The sequence below is a fragment of the Aethalodelphis obliquidens genome, unplaced genomic scaffold, assembly GCF_003676395.1.
Source record: "Aethalodelphis obliquidens isolate GAN/ISIS:26980383/991018 unplaced genomic scaffold, ASM367639v1 scaffold94, whole genome shotgun sequence".
Taxonomy (NCBI): Eukaryota; Metazoa; Chordata; class Mammalia; order Artiodactyla; family Delphinidae; genus Aethalodelphis; species Aethalodelphis obliquidens.
In genome coordinates, this window is record NW_020838038.1 from 2513209 (window position 1) to 2533323 (window position 20115).

General features: G+C 42.0%; 1 protein-coding gene across 1 annotated transcript in view; it reads left to right on the top strand.

The window, feature by feature from the left end:
• PIR (pirin) overlaps window positions 1-20115 on the top strand; it is a 108960-nt gene that overhangs the window by 65440 nt on the left and 23405 nt on the right. Inside the window, 2 exon segments of the mRNA XM_027095767.1 lie at window positions 6656-6740; window positions 14216-14260. Coding sequence (XP_026951568.1) covers window positions 6656-6740; window positions 14216-14260 — 130 coding nt within the window.

Consider the following 20115-nt stretch of genomic DNA (forward strand, 5'->3'; position numbering starts at 1 on the left):
TGTTTATTTCACTTACGGCATGTGTAATTTTATATTTAATTTGTTAAATTGTCTTCCTTACTAGGATGTAAACCACAAAGGCTGAGCAGATCTGTTATTCACCGATATACATATCCAATGACTAGCACACTCCAGACTTTCAGTCAGTATTTCTTAAATGAGGGAGCTAAGTAATGAATGAAAACATAAATAGGTTAATGAGGTTTATAAAATAGGTTTATATAAAAAATATATATAAAATAGGTTTATATATTTTATAAAACGGGAAATACACATGAAGCATACAGAATAGTGCCTGGGGCTTCCCTGGTGACGCAGTGGTTAAGAATCCACTTGCCAGTGCAGGGGACACGGAGCCCTGGTCCGGGAAGACACCACACGCTGTGGAGCAGCTAAGCCCGTGCGCCACAACTACTGAGCCTGCACTCTAGAGCCGCGAGCCGCAACTACTGAGCCCATGTGCTGCAACTACTGAAACCCACGTGCCTAGAGCCCGTGCTCTGCAACAAGAGAAGCCACCGCAATGAGAAGCCCGCGTACCACAGGAGTAGCCCCCACTCGCCGCAACTAGAGAAGATCCCACGCGCAGCGACAAAGACCCAACACAGCCAAAAATAAAATAAATAAATTAATTAAAAAAGAATCGTGCCTGGTATATACTAAGCCCTCAATATATTTATTGTTATTCTTGTGTTAATAATATTTAGTAGCACTTGTTAAAATAATAATATGACCCAAACTAATAGTCAAATTAAAAGAGTAACGAGATATCGATTTCTGCTTCTTAAATAAGCTAAGATTAAAAAAAGATAAGATGGTCACTTATTTGATGAGATGGGCACTTTTTACAGGTAATTACCAACTGATATGACCAAAAACAATTTGGATGAAAGCATTTCAGTTAGTGTAACAATTGATAAAAGTGATCTTTTTGTTCAGAAACATGCTGCTAGACGCTGGTTGTTCAAATATTGGTATCTGTACTGTGGAGGTTGTGCCTTTAAACTTTTTTTAGGTTAAATTTTTTCCTGATTTTTTTTCTTTTTGTCTTTTTTCAGGCATTTCCAGGTAGGTTTTTTTCTTTTCCTTTTTTTTCCCCCAGCAATTAATCCCTCTATTCTATTTTTGGACAAGGATGTATTGGGGAAAAAAAATTTAATGTGTAACAACAGGGAATTTGTTGGAATGAGTTAACTTTCTAACAATAGGAGATTAGATGAGTGAAAAAAAGTCACTATTTGGAGAACCTAATGAGTTGGAAAACGGCCCTGTGGTATAGCAAAATTACAGAGACCAGAAAAGCCAATGACTAGCAGTAGACTTGTTCAGGAAAATTGCTGTTCAGTCGTGTCATCGTGTTGACCAGCTAGCTCACTTTTAGCCACATTGCATTTGGCCATAAACCTGTAGATATCTCAAGAGCCCTATTAAAATGTCTGGACTTTTAGATGTACAATTTCAGTGTGAAGGAAAAAAATAGAAATGTGGTCAAAATTTTATGTGCAAAGATATTCATCAAAAGTTAACAGTGGGGGCTTCCCTGGTGGCACAGTGGTTGAGAGTCCGCCTGCCGATGCAGGGGACATGGGTTCGTGCCCCGGTCCGGGAGGATCCCACATGCCGCGGAGCACCTGGGCCTGTGAGCCATGGCCGCTGAGCCTGTGCGTCCAGAGCCTGTGCGTCCAGAGCCTGTGTTCAGCAACGGGAGAGGCCACAACAGTGAGAGGCCCACGTACCGCGCAAAAAAAAAAAAAAAAAAGTTAACAGTGATGCCAAAAAACAACTGTAAAACGAAATGCCCAACGTTAGGGGCATCATCCAACATGAGAGTAAGGATCCAGGAATAGGTATATGCACTGTTTCTTTCTTTTATACAATACTGAGGATTTGCACTTGTTACCTTAGAGTAATTTGCTTAAGCAACGTCTAGTAAGATTGAGAGTTCAAGTGCATTTCCTGAATAAATCACTGAATCATCAAGGGTTTTCGAAATACTTCTCAAAAAGATGTGAAAGTATTTATTACAGCTCTGACATGTAACAACTTGCTGCCCCGTGCTTTTAGGGAAAGCCAGCATGATGGCAAAATGGGCAGCATTCAGGGATAAACGGGTGGCAGTTATCTGTGAAAGGAGCAGCGGCAAGATGAAAGAGACTTTATTTTCTTTACCATGCTTATACGTAGCAAGCAACATAGCACTCTTTTTCTTGGGAAGACGTACTAAGCCACATAGCTTCCATGTGGAAGTGATTTCATCTTCTAATTAAGATCACATTTAAGAATAAAAGCAGAGGAAGGAAACCAGGTTAACACGGGTATCATACCAAAAGCCCGGGCAAGCGGGACGTCTTTGAAGGATAGAAGATGAAGGTAGTTCGGGTTCAGAAGGAAGTGGTTTTGTAGACCTTGTTTTTTTGTCTTGCTTGTTTTGTGGTCATTATTGGAGTGGTGTCTTAGACTCGTTTAGGGTTTAATTCTGACATATTTATGAAGAGAGACAGGGCTTGTCTGGGTTTCGTAGCACCCCTGTTGTTAGAGGTTAGCCAAAACTTACCCTTCACATCTCATAAAGAGTTCTGTTACTTCACTTCTAGAGGGCTTGCTTACATGGTATTTGAACTGTAAGATTTTAAGCCGTTGGGCTTTTAAAATACAGACTAAAACTTTTTTTTTTTTTTTTTTTTTTTTGCGGTACGCGGGCCTCTCATTGTTGTGGCCTCTCCCGTTGCGGAGCACAGGCTCCGGACGCGCAGGCTCAGCGGCCGTGGCTCACGGGCCCAGCCGCTCCGCGGCATGTGGGATCTTCCCAGACGGGGGTACGAACCCGTGTCCCCTGCATCGGCAGGCGGACTCTCAACCACTGCGCCACCAGGGAAGCCCCAGACTAGAACCTTTAAAGATAAGTTTCCCAAATGCTTTAAAGAGAGAATTAAGAAATGAGAAGAAAAGAGAGACAAGAGAGGAATAGCTTGGGATTTTAGTACCTGTGCAGGCATGTTAATCAGGACCAAAAGAAAAAGGGAAAAGAAAGTAATTTCACTGATGGAATTCAGGTGCATTAGTTCGGTACATGCTGAAACAGATTTATAGAGAAATGTTTTATTCTGGGTTGCCTTGGACCAAGTTATTTTAATCTTGTGGAAATAGATTGAGGACAAAAAGGAATGATTTGCTTAATTAAAGTTTCATTCTATTTTGAGGGCCTATTAATAGTTTAATACTATACATGAAAAGAAACAAAACAGAACTCAGGAAAGAGTGTGCCTAATGGCGACATTTCTTTATAGTTGCAAAGCAGCAGTGTGTGTGATGGAAAAATTAAGTCCAGATTTGCTCAAAGTGCATTTGAGCCTGGCATTATCATCTTTGAGTTAAATGAACAGAATTTACATTTGCTATTCCAGCAGTTACCAAGGAAGATCAAAATTTTAAAAAGCAATACCTATTTGCTTTTCAAAAACTGTGTGTGTGTGTATATATATCCATACATATATGTATACACACACTCATGGGAACAGCTTTCAAATTGAATTTTATCTCAGGATGGATTAACTGAAATAGAATAATGTACATATAGGTTTTGGGTAGTTGCTTATTCAAGACGTGTTATATTGAAACTGTCAATGATCTGATTTTCAGTACAAAAAGGAGAGTAGAATCCGAATTCTGTTTTTGGCTATAGATGTTGTGAAAAACACCTTCAAAATGAATTTCATATTTCCCTGTAGCCCTTTTCACACTGTAAGGCAGTAGGATATATTTGTGGCTTTATAATGTCTCTCGTTGGTTTGTTTACAATTTTGTAAACGAATACGTAAGTACAGAATTCTGTGTCTGTGTGTGCATACGCATATCTGTGTCCTTGCAGCATTAGAGAGAGAGGTTACTGTTTTGGGGACAATATGGATTAGGTTGAGAAGCTAGAGGCAGGAAGAAAAGAGCTCACCAGGAGGGCAAAACTGATGGCCGAGCTTGAGGGCAAGAGTAGTGCAGTTAGCCAGCAGCCCCCTATTCACTCCCCACAGCCCTCATGGCTCTCCCTCGCCCCAGCCACGTTCTCACTTCTCTACAGCTCTAGTCTGAGAAATCAGAAGGGAATTTACAATATTAAAAAGTGGAGGAAGACATTAAAATTTTCTGACTTCAGATTTCAGAAGCAGAAATACACTTCAACATCAGTGAAGTCCCAACACCAGATTTTCAGATTGAGTGAACTAAGCCCAGAAGAAGATAAAGGCTTTGCTAGTCAGCAGGAAAAGCAATACCAGCATCAGAGGCTCCTGGTTTCCAGGTTGGAATGATTTTTATGACTACGTTCTGGGAGAATTCTAGTAAAAGTTAAACCGAGAGCCTCTTTTTGATTCATGTCCTTGCTGTAGGCAGGGATACTGCAGCGGCCCTGGAGGCAGAGGTTGGGAAAGATGCTTGAACCTTCTTTTTCTGGAAGAGAGCAAAATATTGCCCAGGAAGAGGAGTCATCCGATACTAAGTGAAGTTTCCCCTTGATCTTTTTAGAAGTAATTTTAGAAGTCTTCATCAGGCAAAACCAGATCCTTTCCAGATGGTGCCTTACACACTTCATGATGCTAGAGGATCAGACCCTGCATCCCGCGGGTGCTGCCCTCGTTTCATGTGTGATCCAGGCTCTTCAGGTTGATTGGGAATCTTTGGCCTCAGGTTGCCCTCGATGTCACAGGTCTTTCTGCTTTCATTTATGTATGCGCAGGGGAATTTGCCTTTCCAGCTTTTGGAGCTGTATAGATGCAGCTTGTCCTCCTAAGCCACATAAAACCACGTACCAGACCACTTAAAGCCCAAAGCTTCTATACATGAGACTTTTACAGGAAAGGGAACAATCTTCCGATAGCATTATTTACAATTCTCTATTCTAAAACTTAAAGTACAGACATACACTTGGGCCATACCTAATCACTTGTCCTGAAGAGAGGCATTTTGCTACGTGTTGGTAAAGCAATTGATGAATATGCTATGTATACTGTAAATAAATTGGTTATTTTTTAAAAATAAATTTGTTATTATACATGAGATTTTCCATCATGAAACATCATTTGGTAAATATTTATTCAACACCTACTATGTGACAGGCCCTGTGCCTTGGCCCCGGGTGAAAAGGGCAGATATGTCCCTGTCCTCATGGAGTTTACATAGTTATTCTCTGCCAAATGATGCGTTTATCAAGGATAGTAAATAATTCTGGGCTCTGGATTTTCTTTTGTGGTCTGTTTACACATGCATGTTTTTAACGAGTGTTAAGCTTTTTGTTACAATATAACATACACAGAAAAGTGCACAAATCATGTGTACAGCTCAGAGAATTTTCACCAAGTGAACTCATCCGTGAAATCGAGAAACAGAACATTGCCAGGCTCCAGAAGCCCCCTTTTAAACCCCATTCAGTTACTAACCTTCCCAAGGTAACCACTTTTCTGACTTCTGATACGATAGATTAGTTTTGCCTTGTTTTGAACTTTATAGAAGTGGAATCATATGTTATGCAATCTGTGTCTGCCTTCGTTTGTTCAACATTGTGCTTGTGAGATTCATCTGAGTTGTTGCATATAGCTGGGTTCGTTCATTCTCTTTGCTCTATTGTAGTCCCTTGTATATATCACAGTTCATTTATCCATTCTATCATTAAAGACATTGGGAATATTTCCAGCTTGGGGCTATTGCTGACAGTGTCACCATCAAGATTTGAGTACATGTCTTCAGGTGGACATGTCTGTTGGGGACACGCCTATTGAGTTGGAATGCTGGGTCATAGATTATGCATATATTCATCTGTACTATGTACTGCCACACAGTTTTCTCAAGTGTTTATATCAAGTGATAGTCCCACCAGCAGCGTATGAAAGTTCCAGTTACTCCACATCCTTGCCGAATCTGGCGTTATGTACTTTTTCATCTCTGTGTGTTTTTTAAGTTAAAAAAAATAAGTAGAACAGAACCACTGGGACTTTGTGGTAAACAATGAAACATCATAAAGTTTATGGCAACAGTGATAATCCCTCAGATTTTGGTCTGTGCCAGTGATTCAGAATGGTGTTATATTGAATTACAAACTCTGCCGAACTGTTGATCGAATCAAAGCCACTGTTTACAATGGAAAATCCTGCAAAAGTGGGTCTTTCTTACATTTTGAGCTGTGGCTTTTTCAGGCCAGCAGCGTTGGACCACCTTTTTATGCAAGAGGGCCAAGTTAGAACAAATCAAAATATTTACAGGCTGCCCTCTTTGAATTTCAAAATAGACATGGCTTTATTGAGACCTGGGGAAGAAAGATGCATCTGATGTGCATTAACCTACCACATTCAGTAGAAGGGTAGAAGTGAGAAAGTTGGAGCAGCTATTAGGCAGTAAACTATTGACATTGGATCATATTGGAGAAATGGCTGTAGGGAGACAGCTGTCATCTGGAAATCAGCTTGTCAAGCTAGGAGGGCTAACTTTTAGACTGCGACCCTAAGAAGGGGGCTATATTGGCAGCCCATCCTCCCTGCTCTAACAGCATCTCCCAAGGAGGAATTGTATATGTTAATGGATCCAGACTCCAGGCCCATGACAGAGGGTCCAGCTGAGGTAAAGATGAACCTTATTCTTGGAAAGATGGTGATGATTTCCTTTTTCTTTGCAGTCCAAGAGTTACACTCACACACCAACTTTATATTTGGACTTCAGATTGGGCCAAGGAGCAAAGCATTCCCAGCCTATTCCTAAAGGTATGATGGGCTCTGCAGTTTAGTGATCATTTCAGGGGGAAAAAAACCCACAAGGGGCTGCTTTCTCTGGAATGGACTTGTTTCTGAACCTCAACACAAAGTTCTATGAACCTTGTTTACGTTTAATTATGTTTAAATTAGCAAATACTGCTTGAGCTTTTCAAGTTAAGAAAATCAGGAGGAATTCAGAGAATGTTAGGGCTGAACCGTTGGGGCCGCCCCTCATTTTATCATTGTGAACGCTGAGACCCAACACATGCGCTCCTTGCTCAAGGCCACGTGAGGACTCACTGGACGCGGCAGGACGTTTACCCAGGTCTCCTGACTTCTGGGCCACCTTTGACTCATAGAGTTCCTGGAGGGCAATCCAGTCTGTGTTAGTTATGAACAAGTGCATTCTCGATTGAGGTACAGCTTTGGTTATGGAGGATTTACTTTTAAGTCGTCGTTTAAATCCAAAGAACAGTTAGAAAACTCCCAAGTGTTTAAGGCCAGTTTTATTTTTAAAAATGGCCACCCCTGAGGTCATTAGGCATCAACCTCAGACCCATTGTTTTCTTCTTTGGTTTCTTTCATTCTGGGCATTTTTAAGTACAGGAAGATTTTTTACATGAATGTATATGCCTACCTTCATACATAATTTTTATAGCAATAAATGTGATAGCACGTGTGCTTGAAGTTTTAGTGCTGTGGGTTTTTCTTTTACTTTCGAGTTTGCTTTCCTCTAAACCCTTTCCGTCCCTCATCCACCCATAGCAGTATCCTCCCTGTATATCCCAGATCTGCAGTAGATGCCAGATATATCCTTGAATTAGATCTTACAGTGTTTTTCTCGACACTTACTCTTCTCCACTTTCATTTATGTGCATGTAAATATACACACATACAGGGTTATTTTGTCCTTGTTTTACTAAAATGGAATCATACCAGAAATAGATTTTTTGCATCTTGCTTTTGTGACCAGACAATGCCTCATGGAAATTCCTCCGAGTCTGCTCGTATGGCTTGGCTGAACGGCGACGTTCTACACCATGGGTTGACGACGATGCATTTAGCTCTTCCCTGTCAGCGGGTGCTCCCCTTGTTCCCTGCGCGTGGCTACTGCACAGTGGTCTGCAGTTTCTCCATGACCCCACCAACACTTGCGTGTGTGGTTCATGTTAATTTTGACTCTGCACTCCGCTGCCACCCTATGTATTGCCTCATAAGAGAATGTGTATCTGTCAGTTTACAAAGCTGTACTTCTAGATTATCTTGTCATTATGAATTTTAAACCTGAGATTTGTTTTCAAAAATGTTTTGGAATGCATACAAAAACAAGTAGCTTAGAAATGCATGTATATCACTGAGTCGCTCTAAACCCACTTTAAACGAGTCTGTTATAAACCCAGTTATGCAGAAGAACCTTTCTTTTCCAATATGTCACTTCCACTTACAGTGTGTTCTCCCCCCCACCGTGCCCTCACCCCCCGTATACAGTCATACACGCCTTCATTGTGTTAGGTGACAAGTCTAACGTTTGAGGCTTCCCTGTCCAGTGCCAGACAAACAATTAATTCAGGTATTATAAAGCACTTACTATTTACAGACTCAATAGTACTGGCTGCCTGTAATCCAACATACTGGCTAGTAAAATTATACTGTACAAGTTTTATTATCAAACCATTCAAGTGAAGCTCGCCTTTTGGCTCTTTTTTTTTTTATCCGCCTTTCCAGGTCAAATTCCAGTATAAAATTCAAGGACTGTCTAAATTCATTTTATTTGAGTGCTTTGTTGCATCAAATATTCCTTGAAATGTGTAGCCCATTGGCTGGGTCCTGATCATGTTTTGTTTATAATATTTTGATTGTTTTGCTACTCATGGTAAAGGGATTTGACGTGGATGTCTGGGTTTTGTTTGGCTTTTGGCATAAGCTTTGCGATCTAACTAATTTAATGTTGACTTTCTTGTATCATCACCAAACTAAAGGGATAGAAATAGAGGCATACACTGCTACCATCCCATTTCTGACACCAGAAAAAAGCATATGTCCCAAGGGGCATCCAGTTAAGGGAGACTGGCAACATTTCTCATGAGTCAGACAGGTTTTATCTGAATTCCATCCCATAAATAATATTGGAATCGATTTTTACCATCTCTTTATTTCCTTTGGGCAAGGCACATTTCTGTGGGGCTGTGCTAATCTTGCGGAAAACAGATGTTTCATGCAGTGATGATTTGGAAGGCACTTGATATCAGAAATTGAGCTAGATGGTGCATCACTCACAAAGAATCCAGTCTGTTGAGTCCCTGACAGTACCAGATTTCTCTCACATTTTTCATGTTGGTTCTTGGCTAAAGTAAGAATAAGTAGTTGTGTTTTGTGTTTTGTGTTTTTTTGCAGTGACTTTTACCATCTCTTGCAAAGCAGTCTGATTTCCCTTGCTGCAAACTGATATACAGATAGCACCATGTGTTACCATTCATTGAGAAGGACATAAATCTGTATTTCTAGGAAAATATCAATGTTTGCCGAGAAACTTGCGCCTTCTGGTCCTCCTGTCCCCTTTGTCTTCTGACTGACTGCATCAAAGTTGGGCCCTCAACAAGCACTCTGTTTTCTCCATCTTCCTTCACAGTATCCCTGCTACTTGGCATTTAAAAGCATGATCTGGAGTGTTAAAAAATGGAGGATGTTATGGTATCGAAAAACTTAATTTTGCTTCCCTCAACTTTTAACTTTTCTTTAGAGTATATGTACATCAGTCCACAAAATTTCTTTAGAGAACATATAGCTTATCGCATTATTCTGTGGTAAGCAGAATAATGGCCCCACGAAGATGTCCACGACCTAATCCTGGAACCTTTGAATGTGTTACCTTACATGGTATAGGGGATGCTGCAGGTGTGATTAAATTAAGGATCTTGAGATGGGGATATTAGCCTGGGTGATCCAGGTGGGCTGATGTAATCCTAAGGATCTGTATAAATGAAAGAGGGAGATGGGAGTCAGAGTGAGAGAGAGAGATGTGACAGTCGAAGCAGATACGTACAACAAAAACTGGTTAGAACCTGCTAGGCCCAAGATGGCCGAAGGTTTGACTTCCTGTAGACCTTGAGCCGCATCACACGCTCATTGTAATACGTTAGCATGTTTATGACACACCCACAGTTGCCACGACAGTTCCCAGGCGGACCATAAAAGGCCAGAAAAATGGCCCGTGGCCCAATTCCTGGAAATCCCCACCCCTTCCCCAAATTAGCTGGAATACTCTTCCCACTCGTTAGCCTATTACCCAGCCCATAAAATCTAACGTCCCCACACCCTAGAGGCCTCTCTTGCCTTCTGAGATGGACCGCACTCTGTCTATGGAGCACATATCTCCCTGGATAAATTTGCTTTCACTCTACTTCAGCTTCCTCTTGAATTCCTTCCTTTGTGAAGCCAAGGACCCTCACTTGGCAGCCCGTCCCAGGGGCTCGGATGAGACCTGGGACGTGACCATTCTTTCGTGCCCCCTTCTCCTGCAACAAAGTCACGTTCTCTGCGTGTAGAAAACTGATCGGAGGTAACCAGTTAGGGGCTCTTTCTCTCACCTAAAAGAGAAGAAAGATATGAAATAAATATGCCAATGTCTATGTTCATTGTTTCATCCTTTGTGCTCTTCTGAACTAAAATATTAAAGTATTGAAAATAAACAAAAACCAGTCTCTAAAGTTGAGAGGGAAAGGGATTAACAACCAACGTGGTCTAATGATGAGGACACGTCACACAAACCCAAACTGAGGGACATTCTACAAAATAATGGGTCTGTACTTTTAATGAAGAAAATGACTGAGGAGCTATTTCAGATGAAAGGAGATTAGACATGACAACTAAATGCCGCATGTGAACCGGATTCCATCCTGGCCTAGACATGTTTTTTTCTTTTTGTCCTAAAAAGCATTACTGAGACAACTAGCTCAATTTGAATATCTGTACATAGCTAATAGTATTGTATTAATGGTCATAATTTTTAAACTGATATTGTATTTCATAATTTTTATAAGTGCACTAGGGTTACGTTGGAAAATATCCTTGTTTTTAGGAAATTATTTCAAGGTAACGGGGTATCATGTCTCCAAGATTACTCGCAAATATTTCAGAAAATAAAGAATGATGTATATTTCTAGAGAGAATGTTAAAGCATAGGTGATAACAGGTTAGCTTTTGGAGAATCTGGGTGAGTGGTGTATGGTAATTCTCTATACTATTTTTGTAACTTTTCTGTATGTCTGAAATTATTTCAAAGGAAAAATTAACAAATAATTTGGTGGAATGAGGAGGGGGAAGGGAAGAGCCGGTGGGTCTGCCTCCTGTCCAGGAGGCCAGGCATGAGGTCCATGGTGAGTGAGCTGCCTACCCAAGCTGAATGCAGAGCCATCTGGGGGGAGCCTCTTAGGAACCAGCACTGCTTTGAGGTGTGGCATCTGGTGTGACCCAGAGTTTGGGTAGAGGTTTCTTCTCTCCTTAGCCCTGTTCCCCTCTCCCCTTTCGAACCCAGAGCTGACCTTTGTCATGGATGTGGCATGCCACCAAGTCATGTTTTTCTACTTTCTCTACACATTCATGTATAAGCAGCCATTGGAAAGTTCTTTGAAATAATGAACTTAAGACTGAGGGGAAGGAAAATGAGCTGGGTTAAGGCAAGGAATGTAGGCCAAGAAACGCTCTCACTAGGGATGTTTGCAAGAATTGGGAACCTCCCTGGAAATGAGAGCAAATGCCACAGAAAATGATTTGTGTTTAAAAGAAAAGTTTTCCACGTCTTCTGTTGGACTGAAGAAGGGCGGACATAAATGTGTTGCCGATTAACCCAAGCTACAGGACCAGGGGTTAATGTGACCTTCATCCCAGCTCCTGTTCGTTGTCATTGACTGAGGGAGGGAGGGGAAAGAGCTTCCCAGCTGTGAAGAGCCAGTAGCTTGGAGACCACAGTTGCAGGGCCTGTGACCTCAGACAGAAATAAAAATGCCAGGATGGTATCCATTCCTGGTGCAGGACAGAAAAGTGGGGGGAAAGATAGGGGAACAAAGAAAGATGAGAGGGACCTGAAAATCTCACAAGAGAACTCTTTGATGATACAATCCTGCTCTTGGCAGAGAAGGAATTCCAAAAAAATGTGGTAGTTCATAAACATATAGTAAGCATTCACACGATTTGAGTCTTGTTTTGCTATAGTTTTAAGAAAAAATGCTTAGTGGGAATTAAACTAGGTTCAGTAGAAGCAAGTGCAGTGCAGATAGACAACATGATAAAAAGAAGGAAAAAAGGAAATTGCCCTCTGTTCCTATTTTACTCCCTGTAACACTGTGCCTTCTAGCCAGTAGCATGAATTGTGTTATTGATGGTGAAGGTGGAGTCTGTATCCTAATGGAAGACTTTCGCAAGGAACAACAACAGGGGAATGCACATAATACATTGACTTGGCCATTCCTTTAAGCAAACGTTTGGTCCTTCTGGATAAAAGATTTAAAAAGATAAAAAGAGAAAGAAAACAGACCGAGGCAATTATGTGTAGACTAGTTTTCTGCTTGAAGGGTGAGTAGGAATGAAGCAAAGGTGGTGGAGGAGAAATGAGTTTAGAACAATCAAAATGATTCCAAATAAAAACCCACTTGAACAATTGAGAGCTTTGACGTTCTGTCAAACTTGGAAACCATTAATTTTTTAATACCTTTCAACCACGAGGAGAGGATCGATTATGTCAATCACAACACGTCCTTGCAATGGAATGCTTTGCAGTCTTTCCCAAGGATGAATTATTTCTCTGTGTTTTGGAAAGCTATCCAAAATAGAACACTGAGTTCTAGTTTTTAAGCAAATAATATATAGTGCGTAAAAGAGAAAAGAAACTGAAAACACAAATACCGAATTGCTAATGATATTTATGGGCTGGGAACAGTTAGCATGTGTTTTCAGCATCTAGCACGAACCTCCGTCCCCCCAAATTGGACAATGTGAAGACCCCTGGCTGTGCCTTCGTCTTTCTGTCTCCACCCACAGCAAGTACACCTGAGTGGTAGCTGGTCACTGGATGATGGGAGGCCGAGCTCGGAAGACTGAACAAGTGGGTCAGTAAGGGAGCAAAAGAGCGAGTGTGCTCTGAGCAGTTAGACTTAATTCCAGAGCCCTTACACTCATTCTCGTAAAATCTCGGGGAGGAAAAAGTGTGAAATAGGAGGATGAAAAAAATATCGTCTGGCGTCCACCTGAGTGTCTGTCTTTGTTTTGCCATCCTTCAGGCTTTCCGAACCAGACTCAGTTTATGTTAAGTTTGATCAGTCATGCCTTATCACGTGGGCCTCTCTTGCACTTTTCAACCCACCTGCCAGCACAGCCACATCCCTAGAGTCTACTTTGTGCTCTGTGATTCTTCCATGCCTGCCTTGGTTTTGTTTACTCTGCCACCACGTTGACTCTCTCACAGACTCCAGTCTGGGTCCTGCCCTTGTACCTTGGACTCGGCCCTGCATTCCCTTCGCAGATCTTCTTTTCTCCCAGAGGCACACGGAGTGATGTTCTGATTCTGTTTTGAGCTGGCCACTCCTACATTCATGTCCCTCAGTGGCGCTGCAGCGTCCCCTGTGGGCCATAGGGACAATACGTAAATATCCGTGGAAATACAGTGCTCGTTCCAAGAGGGCAGATAGTGGGTTGTCACTTAAAACTGTTTGGAGGGGACTTCCCTGGTGGCGCAGTGGTTAGGAGTCTGCCTGCCAATGCAGGAGACTCAGGTTCAAGCCCTGGTCCGGGAAGATCCCACATGCCGTGGAGCAGCTAAGCCCGTGCGCCACATCTAAGGAGCCTGCACTCTGGTGCACACGAGCCAGAACTACCGAGCCCATGTGCCACAACTACTGAAGCCTGTGTGCTCTAGGGCCCGCGTGCCGCAACTACTGAATCCCGCACACCTAGAGCCCGTGCTCCGCAACAAGAGAAGCCACCACGATGAGAAGCCCGCGCACAGCAACGAAGACGCAACACAGCCACAAACAAACAAACAAACAAAAAAAACAAACTGTTTGGAGGCCCAAGGAACTGAAGATAAGCCAGACTGGTGTGTTGTAGTTATTAACGTGATGTTCAACCCGGAAGGAACAGCTTGTTTGTTAGTACAGCTGTTGGCATATAGATATATAGCCAGTGAATAGCACACTGCCTGCTTGGGTGGCTATTAAATACTTGAGGCCAGTTCATTTAGGTTTTGGGGGTGTGTGTTTGTGTGTGAATGCATGCATGTGGGACTGTGCTTAAAACTGTTTACAGAACTTAAGTTTTAAAATGTATGTATATCTAAAAGATTTCATTTTCAAACCTTTTGTATCTGTAACTTACATAAGTTTATATATTTGTATGTCATATGTAGAGTATTAAATATTTGATATCGTTATCTCTTTGTTCCTTTTGGCATTATGGACACTAACCTTTTAATGTCGCTGGTCCCTTTTCAGGGTGGACAAGCTTCATTTATACCGTACCTGGAAATGTGTATATTGGTAAGTGATGAGTCTGTTGCTTTGGGTTCAATTGCAATATCATTTAAACTACTGCCAGGAAGGAAAGGTAAGATGAAACCTTTCGTGTAATTGAATACTATGTCTCCTCCTGTTCGGCACCAGCCCCCTGTACATCCTGGTACATCCTGGTACACCCAGGGCAGGGTACCTCTCAGCTTCTAGTATATTCAGTGAGGGAGGAGAATGGGAACACCAGACATGACAGCAGCCATTTTACTGTGGCCTGTGTGCACATGTAAGGTCCAGGCGCAATTATGTGGGTTGACACCTTGCTAGGATGTTGGCAAGCCCCATACTGATAAAGGGATGGAGCTTTAATGGGCTGCAAGGGGGGCAGGACACTATCTCCTGGGAGGTGGAAGGAGGTGCATTTGCAGTCCCAGGTGCTTCTGAGAAATCTCTAAGTCGGTTTCCTTTTATTCCGAGGGGTTGTGCATGTGTCACTTGTTGAGTCTAGTCTAGAAGGGATGTTTGAGACCCAATCAACTCTCATTTTATAGAGGAGGTATGTAAAGTCTAGAGAGCTATTAAACTTGCCAGAATTATGCATTGGTAGACCTGGGACCAGAACCAAGGGCTTGTCAATTCCACTCCCTGTGCCCCACCCCATATCCTTTGTACGATGACAGCACAGGAACCACACCATCTAACTTGTCTTTTCCAGTCTAAACCCTTTAGCCAACCCAGTAATAGAAGAGCCAGGAGTGGTGGGAGAGTGGAGCTTGTAGAGTAGGCTGGCTCCTGCCTGTATCTACTCCCACTCTCCCCATCCTCCTAGAAGCAGCACGGAGGCCAGGAAAGGTCGCTGTAGGTTTGTCAGGGCCCACTGACCAACTTCCAACTGCCAGTAGTACCTGTGTTTCTTGGCCTGAGGCTTTCTCTGAATCCTGGGAAGACTGCTCTGCCCCAGTCAGGGCAGGATGAAAGTGCTAAGGAAGCTGCCTTGCCCCTCAGGTGGGATAGCGCTGAGGCCTGTGTGTGACGCCTTTTCCTAGAGTCTCCTGGAGGCGTTATGTTCAAGCAGCCCATGTGAGCGTCCTTGGTAACACATCCTTCATTGTCTGCCTTCCCTTTCCTGTCTAACTTTCCCAATTCCTGGACTGGTGTTTCCTGGGACTGCCTCCCAGATAGACTCCTTGGACTCAAATATGCACCTCAGGCAGTGCTTCTGGGAAAACCTACAGTAGGAGAACCAGCCTCCCTTCTCCCCTTCCCTGCCCCTCATGGCCGTGATGGGTGGTGTGGACGGGGTGAGGGGGATGGAGCAGAGCATCTGACCGCTCCAAGCTACAGGCCAAGAATCCCATTTCTGAGGCCCTCTGTGGTTGGAGCCCTTTACCCCAACCTGTAGGGTAGCCTCCTCTGCAGTGAGCTTGCTGCCCTAGCATGGCTACTTCCTTGGACAACACACTCCCAGCCCCAGACAGCTGGCTCACTGATACTGTCTGCTGAGGGCTTGAAGGCTACACCCAAAGCCATTTAAAGCATTCTTTGTATTCTCCAGAAGGGCAGTTTAATTGCCTGAAATTAATCTTCTGAAAAATAGTGGTACCACAAGCTCGTGTATTTTGATTTTATACCACAGAAATGGGCTTAGTTCCTCTTTCATTGATTAGCATTTCAATTATGATTCAGAAGCAAAATTCATTTATTTCAGCATTTGAGAAAGTGCGAAAACAATTTAGTAGTCGTATCACAAGTCCGTGGGCACACACATTAAACTATATTAACCATCTAGAAGGGATGAAGCGTCATTTGTTTTTATGATCTTTTGAAAATCTTGGTTATCACATAGTACTTTCTAAAATGGAGTAAAAGCCATTTTTATGGAGGTAGCACCCCTGACTTAGGATTTCAGGAGAAATAAAATAATCTGCACAAATGGAAAGTAATAAAGCACATGGATTCTGAGGTGCTAAGGATACCAGAAATGTGTAGAATGAGAAAGGACAGGGCCACATAGCAGCTATCTTCATCATTGCGGGCCGTACGGTTTCTGTTGCAGTGACTCATTCCTGCCTTTGTAGCACAAAAGCAGTCACAGGTGATACATAAATAATTGGGATGGTGGTTCCAAAAGAAGTTGATTTATGGCCACTGAAATGTGAATTTCATATATTTTTCACGTGTCATGAACTACTACTCTTGGGATTGTTTTTAGCCATTTGAAAACATAAAAACCTTTCTTAGCTTGTGGGCTCTACAAAAGCTCACATTTGACTTTGGTTTTATAGGCAAGGAAAAATTTTTCCTCTACTCTTCTAGGTTCTTTTTGGCTGGGCTATGAGTTAGATTGACATGAGACAGGTTAACAGGAGAAAAACAAACTTAATTACATAGGTACAGGGGTCCCGTAAAGTATGAGACCCAAGGGCAAGTTGGGCAGATGCCATCCTGAGCCAAAGAATGAGATAGGAACCTGGGGCTTCAAAGGGGAGGAGAGTAATTCACAGGACGATAAGAAGAGCAGATGTTTGGTAATTAGATGTTTGCCCTGCCATCCAGGTAGGTCATTCAGATGAAAGTTATCTCTGGTAATAGCTCTCTCTTTGAACCAGGCCCCTTAGCTAAATTCTTTAAGGTAGTTAAGAGAGTGGTTGGAAGCTCTTCCTGAGTCTTTTGGGCCTTGACTGTCTTCAGCTCAAAACAATCTGCGTGCCAAAGGGGCACATCTTGGGGAGTCTCATTCTGAACCCCTTCAGTTTAAATGACATTGTAGAGGTTGAAGGGGAGAAAGATTAACAAATAATCTTCAAACCCTCTTTGAATCAGTAGTTAGAGCCCTGTTTCCTGACAGACCTTTAGTCCAAGAATTTAACAAGTGAAAAGGTCAGTGGTTCGAGGGGTAAGAATGACTTACACATCCACTTGTTTTTCTCGAGGTGAGGCAGGATTTTCCTGAGTCATCACTATTCACTGGCCTGGTCATCTCTCATGACCATGAGCCACAAGTGCAAAACATCTGGCAGGAAATGGGGTCACGGTCTGTAGTGCTGGAGCAAACTTGCATCTGTCCAGGGTAAAGTGGACCATGGAGAGAATCTAGCTCGCGAAACTGCCCTCTTGGGAACCTGCTTCAGCCAACGAATAGCTGGCCAGGTGACCTCATTTGAATTTCATCTCCTTCCCTTCCTCCTCTTGACCCCCGAATGGAGATATTAATGAGAAAAACAAAAGGGCAAGAACACATCACCAGAAAAAAAGAAACAACAAAGCAGAAATAGCTATTGAATGTGTACTGACCTATCTATAGAGAGAATCCAAAAAATGCTCTCTGACTTTATTGCCTCAATTTTATCTTGCTTATAAAACCAGGATGGCAGCAGGCAACCACAGATGGCAGGAACTGATAAGCAAGTAATTGTCTTAAATGTCATGTACCTCCATTCTGTTGAAATAGATGTTATAAACATGTACTTAATGTATGGGGCTGGAATAAAGAGACTGCAGTTTGGCTTGAGAAAGTAGTCTGGGGAGATTCCATAAGTGGAGATTAGGATGACTGTTAAAAATATTAATCGGGGCTTCCCTGGTGGTCCAGTGGTTAAGACTCCACGCTCCCAGTGCAGGGGCCCTGGGTTCGATTCCTGGTCAGGAAACTGGATCCCACGTGCCTCAACTAAGAGTCCACACGCCACAACAACAAAGAAAAAGATCCCGCATGCCGTAACTAAAGATCCCGCGTGCCACAATGACGGTCCCCCGCGCGGCAATGAAGATCCCATGTGCCACAGCTAAGACCCGGTGCAGCCAAATAAATAATAAATTAAAAAAAATATTAATTGACGCAGGAAGTACTTAAAAGATGGACATCAGTAGATTTAGTTTTGTAAGGACAGGTGGAGTTTTGAACGTTAGAAAATGCTGGACGTTAACTATTTGTCGAAGTTAGATATTTTAAAGTTCATGGTGAGTATAGTGAAGTCATGTAATTGCCCACTAACGACACCCTGAAGAAGAGAAGGAATTAACAGAACTAAAATAAGACAAATAGAATTAGTACTTCCTTATTTAAGAGTACTTATTTGAGATGTTTTATGGATTTCCAGGATCTTCTTAATTTTTGATACATTGTGTTTTTTTTCAAGCCTTCTGACTGTTGAATAGTAGCTTTAAAAATTATGCAGGAGAAAGATCTTTGACAGCAGTCTTTTTCTGAGGCAACAAGTCCTTTGACCAGCCCCCGGCTGAAATCTTATGCAGTATATGATTTAAAAAAAAAACAAAATAAAACAACATGGTCAGAAAACCAACAGATCCCAAGGATATTAGCTCTAAACCCCTTCCCTGCAGCTGAGATGAAAATGACATTACACATCAACACAGAGATCAACAGGTTACAGGAGTTTGTGTCCTGTGTCCCTGAAGCTTGGGGCAGTTTATCAGCTTGCATGCCAGTCCCTTAGAAGAACCAGTATCAAATATACTGTTGGGGCTTAGAAAATATATTTAGAAGTCTAAAAATATTTGTGGTTATTGAGATGACAACTAACTGGTTTATGTGGATTGTAAAATGTTTCAAACTTACTTGAATAAGTAATTATTCATGCTCACTGTGCTCCGCGCTTTGCTTCTGGTTCTGGGGGGTATTAAAAAGTTTGACACAGCCCCTGGATCTCAATAAAGGTGGGGAAACACACTAGGAGCCCTCCGAGCTGACCTCCACTTACCCAAAATGAATTGGACTAAGCAGTACGCCTCATTCCATGCGGAATACGTTGAATGAGGTGCCTGAACGCCCAGGATGATCGGCTCCCCCGGTCCACTTGCCCCCTGCTACTCCCCCTGGCAAGTTGAAGCGGACTTAAAGGCAGGTGTGATTGTTCTCTAACCTGTTTATGCCAGTTGCACCAGTGATTGCAATTATGCGATTTAATTAAATAATATTTAAATTAACGAAATAAGCTTGAAAAGAGTTTGTATTTCTAGAGCAACCGAAGTCAAATGCTTTGTAAAAGTATATTGCTAAAGAAAACTCTTAGAATTAGTATGGCAGAGATGACAGTAAAAGATTAGGGGAAACTGTGAAAATCTAGAAGGAATTCAGTGGTGCATTATGGGTATGCTTTATAAAGAAAGGCAGTGCTTCAATCCAATTTCTAAAAATTGGCAAATGGATGCACATTTACAATTTAATTTAAAGTACAATGTTGGAGGCAGCTTAATCTTTTTCAGTTAATGATCCGGATTGCATCAGATAAGAAGGCTTCAACTATACATACAAAATTGATGATATCAAAATCTGTGATAAAAGTACCAGAATGTACGGAACAGAGGGTAAATGGGACAGTAGTTCTTGTAAAGAGAAGAAGAAAAAGGAAATCTTGTGTATGGGGAGAAGTTTCACAGCAATAAACCACACACTGAAGATGCAGCACTAACTTTAAAATGTTTTAAAGTATTTTGCCCTTTTATGACTGTTTACGCAAACAAAAATATTTGCAATTCGTTTTCAGTTAAATTTTCCTTAACTGCGCTATTAGATATCTTGGCGAAGCTTCCCAGTGGAAACTATTTATTATCTGATTTGGCTCGATTTATAATTGAAAGTAGTCAGAACCAATAAAATATATTTTCTTTGAGACTTATTTTAGGTTCAGGAGATAACCAGATGGGTGAAACAGCATAGAAATAACATGAAGATGGAATCAATCTCTGCTTTATGTGATCCTGCTTTAAACATTTTATAAAATAATATAGAAGCTAAAGGTACACTTAGAATGATTAATCTTAAAAACCTGACTTTCCAGTGTCTATAAAAAAGGTTTGCCGGGCTTCCATGGTGGCGCAGTGGTTGAGAGTCCGCCTGCCGATGCAGGGGACACGGGTTCGTG